Source organism: Metarhizium album (genome assembly GCF_000804445.1).
Source record: "Metarhizium album ARSEF 1941 chromosome Unknown scaffold_21, whole genome shotgun sequence".
NCBI lineage: Eukaryota > Fungi > Ascomycota > Sordariomycetes > Hypocreales > Clavicipitaceae > Metarhizium > Metarhizium album.
This window is the reverse complement of record NW_024467595.1, coordinates 329,938-333,397: the sequence shown is the minus strand read 5'-3', so window position 1 is coordinate 333,397 and position 3,460 is coordinate 329,938. Positions and strand designations below refer to the sequence as shown.

The following is a 3,460-nucleotide window of genomic DNA, read 5'->3' as shown; positions in this document are numbered from 1 at the left end:
CCCTTTTTTTTTTTTTTTTTTTTTTCCTTTTTCCCTTCAGGTTCCGGCATCGGATGCCACCGTCTCCATTGGTAGCTGTGAACCGCGGCAGGAACGACGTTGCCGTCGTACCGGGCGTCCCAGAAGGTGCGATGGGCATCATCTCGAGCACGCCGAGAGCGGAGGAAACGCCGGCGCATGCGAATCCTCACGAGCGCGGCAGCGACGAGACCAGCAGCAGCAGCGGCAGCAGCAGCAGAAGCAACGGCAGCATCGGGCGTCGCATCTTGTTCCTCGACGCCTACGACTCCTTCACCAACAACATCGTCTCCCTTCTCAAGGATGCGCTCGGCGCCAACGTCGCCGTCCATGTCTTGCACATGGACCTAAAGACCGTCGACTCCGACGCCACGCCCGACTGGACCAGGCAGCAGTTTCTGCAGCGGCTCTCCGACTTCGACGCCGTGGTCTGCGGGCCCGGGCCCGGCTCGCCGCTCCACGACGCTGATGTGGGCGTCTTCAAGCTGCTCTGGGACCTGCCCCAGGAGCAGGCCGTGCCGGTGCTCGGCATCTGTCTCGGGTTTCAGAGCCTGGTGGAGCATTTCGGAGGCAGCATTCGACGCCTCCGGAGGGGTCTGCACGGCATGGTTCGAGAGATTGACCATGTCCAGGCGCCGCCTGCCGATATCTTCGACCAGGTGCCTCGCTTCAAGGCCACCCTGTACCACAGCCTGTGTGCGGATATCGGACAGGACCGCGTTCCGGAGCAGGATTGGCCCGAGGCGCGGTGGGTGCCGTTCAAACAGGCTCCGGAACTGCAACCCCTGGCGTGGATCCTGGAGGACTACGACGGCGACAGCAAGCACGACCCGGAGCGCATCTTGATGGCCGCTCGACATGCCACGAGGCCGTTGTGGGGCGTCCAGTATCACCCCGAGTCTGTCTGCACCGAGGCCGCGGCCGGGGGAGTGGTTCGCAACTGGTTCCGCCGGGCGCTGGAATGGAACGAAGCGGCAGGACGAAAGGTCCCGGGGAAACCTAGCGTCGATCACGCCGACAGCCTGAACCCGCTGAGCCGTAGTCTGCCTGGCTTGGATTCCGGACGAACGCTGTCCGCCTGCCCGTGGTGGAACGATCTGCAGTCTGGTCTGGCTCAGCGAGGCGTCAAGCCGGGATATACTTGCCGGCGAATCAAGCTACCTGCGGGCGTGGACACGGCGGACATCGCCGAGGTGCTTGGCCTCGGCGACAAGGATACCATCATTCTGGACTCGTCGAGCACTGTCAACGGCGATCCCCTGGCGAGGAGCTCCATTGTTGCTCTGGCTGTCGATGAAGCCCTGCGCATGGAATATCACGTGGGTGACAGCTACATGGTTCTGCGGCAGCCCGCCTCTCGTGGACGACAAGAAGCATCACAACGGATTCACCTGGGAGAGGATGTCGATCCATGGAGCCCCTGGCACGTCATGTCGGAGTATTGGCGCTGGAGAAGGGTGACCGGCGATGACGACGCGCCGGCTTTCAAGGGCGGCTTCGTGGGATTTGTTACATACGAGATGGGCCTGAGCACGTTGAGTCCCGGGTCTGTTCCCGGGGCGCGCGGCCATAGCCGACCCGACCTTTGCATGGCCTGGGTCACAAAAAGCGTCGTGCTCGATCATCAAGCCGGGGTTGCTTATGTGCAAGCCCTCACTTGCAAAGACGGTGACGACTTGTGGATCGACCATGTCGTCCAAGCCATCGAGGCGTCGCACCCGTGGCGGCACCCCGGCTGTGGGCGAAGCCCGCACGCCAAGTCTGGCCGCTCCAACGAAGCTCTGCTCGACGACGTACGCAAGGGGAGGGGTCGCCTGCGTGTCTCTGTGCCAGACTCGAACGGGTACGAGTCGGATGTGAGCAAGTGCCAGGACTACATCAAAGACGGCGAGTCCTACGAGCTCTGTCTCACTGCGCAGACGACCATGACCCGGCCGCGCGGCAACGACCAGCCGCACCACACCCGCACGCTGTCCGCGCCCGGGGAGCAGCCGCCCCAGAACCTGCCACCAGTCGACGAGGCGTGCCGGCATGGCACGCCGTGGCAAATATACCGGACGCTGAGAGCGAGACAGCCGGCGCCGTTCGGCTCCTTCGCCCGTCTCGGCGGAGTGACTGTCATCAGCAGCTCCCCCGAGCGATTCTTGACGCACGACCCCAAGGGCCTGTGTTGCATGCGGCCGATGAAAGGGACGGTCCGCAAGTCGCCTGCGGTATCGACGCTGGCGCAAGCCGAAGAGATTCTCCACGTGCCCAAGGAGGAGGCCGAGAACCTCATGATTGTCGACCTCGTCCGGCACGACCTGCACGGCGTGTGCGGCGCCCAGAGCGTGACCGTGCCCGATCAGCTCCGCGTAGAGGAGTACGCCAGCGTGTTCCAAATGGTGACGGCCGTCAACGGCCAGCTCCCGGCGGAGAAGCTCGAGGCGGGGACGGACCCGGCCCGCGGCGAGTTCCCCTTTACCGGGATGGACGTGCTGGCGAGCTGCCTGCCGCCGGGCAGCATGACGGGCGCCCCCAAGAAGCGCAGCTGCGACATCCTGCGGACCATCGAGCCCGCCGAGCGCAGCGTCTACTCGGGCGTCATTGGGTACCTGGACGTGCAGGGAAAGGGCGACTGGAGCGTCACGATCCGCACCATGTTCCGCTGGGACGACGAGCAGGCCCCGGCCGAGGCTGGCGAAGCCGAGCCGCGCGAGGTCTGGCGCATCGGTGCCGGCGGCGCAGTCACGACGCTCAGCACGCCAGAGGGGGAGCGCGACGAAATGTTTACCAAGCTGTGCGGGCCGCTGGGCACCTTTTCAGACGTAGCATAAGGGGCCCATGGCGTACGCGGAGCTTGCTGGCCGGTTCAACAAGGACGAGGACTCAGGAGCGGGTGGACAGACGGCTTGTCGCACAAGCGACACACGGGCATGGGCTTTGCGTGTGTGTTCCTTTGCTTTCTTTTCCTGTGCTCCCCCCGTTTCCAGCAAGAACGAGAGCAATGTGACGATTACAACACTCGTCCTCATCACGTACTAGGCATCATCAATACAGCGGCATTACTTGTTCCCATTACTAATCAAACGGATAGACTTCGCTTTAATGCAAATTTCCAGGTTGCCAAAAGACCCAACAAGTCAACTTCATGGTGATGGCATGGTGCACGTGGGCCGACGTGGCCTGCCTCGTGCCGCATGCTTTGCCCCTCGTATCGTTCGTAAAACCTGGCCGGCGACGCCTCCCGTCCCGCAAATGAAGTGCCGACGCGGCGCTCGGACCGGTCAGAATTCCTGCTCCTCGTGGAAGAACATGCTGAAGCTGATGATGGTGCCGTAGATCAGCAGCCCGCCCACGATGGACATGACCATTGCCTCGACGCGGATGAGGTCCGAGTGGGCGAGGACGACGGGGAGAACTACACCCGTTAGCAAAGCGGCGGCCACGACAGGGGGGGGGG

The 3,460-nt window shown here is 63.4% G+C and overlaps 2 protein-coding genes across 2 annotated transcripts in view; one reads left to right on the top strand and one right to left on the bottom strand.

The window, feature by feature from the left end:
* Positions 1-131: 131 nt before the first annotated feature.
* On the top strand, positions 132-2,834 carry MAM_06529 (hypercellular protein HypA; the record flags this gene model as incomplete). The annotated part of the gene is made up of 1 exon (XM_040825327.1): positions 132-2,834. The coding sequence occupies one exon, from the start codon at positions 132-134 to the stop codon at positions 2,832-2,834; it is 2,703 nt and encodes a 900-aa protein (XP_040676754.1).
* Positions 2,835-3,284: 450 nt separating this feature from the next.
* Positions 3,285-3,460, bottom strand: part of MAM_06528 (Vacuolar protein sorting 55 superfamily) — a gene marked incomplete at both ends in the record, with an annotated part of 726 nt that continues 550 nt past the window's right edge. Inside the window, one exon of the mRNA XM_040825326.1 lies at positions 3,285-3,418. Coding sequence (XP_040676753.1) covers positions 3,285-3,418 — 134 coding nt within the window. The remainder of the gene's footprint in view (positions 3,419-3,460) is intronic.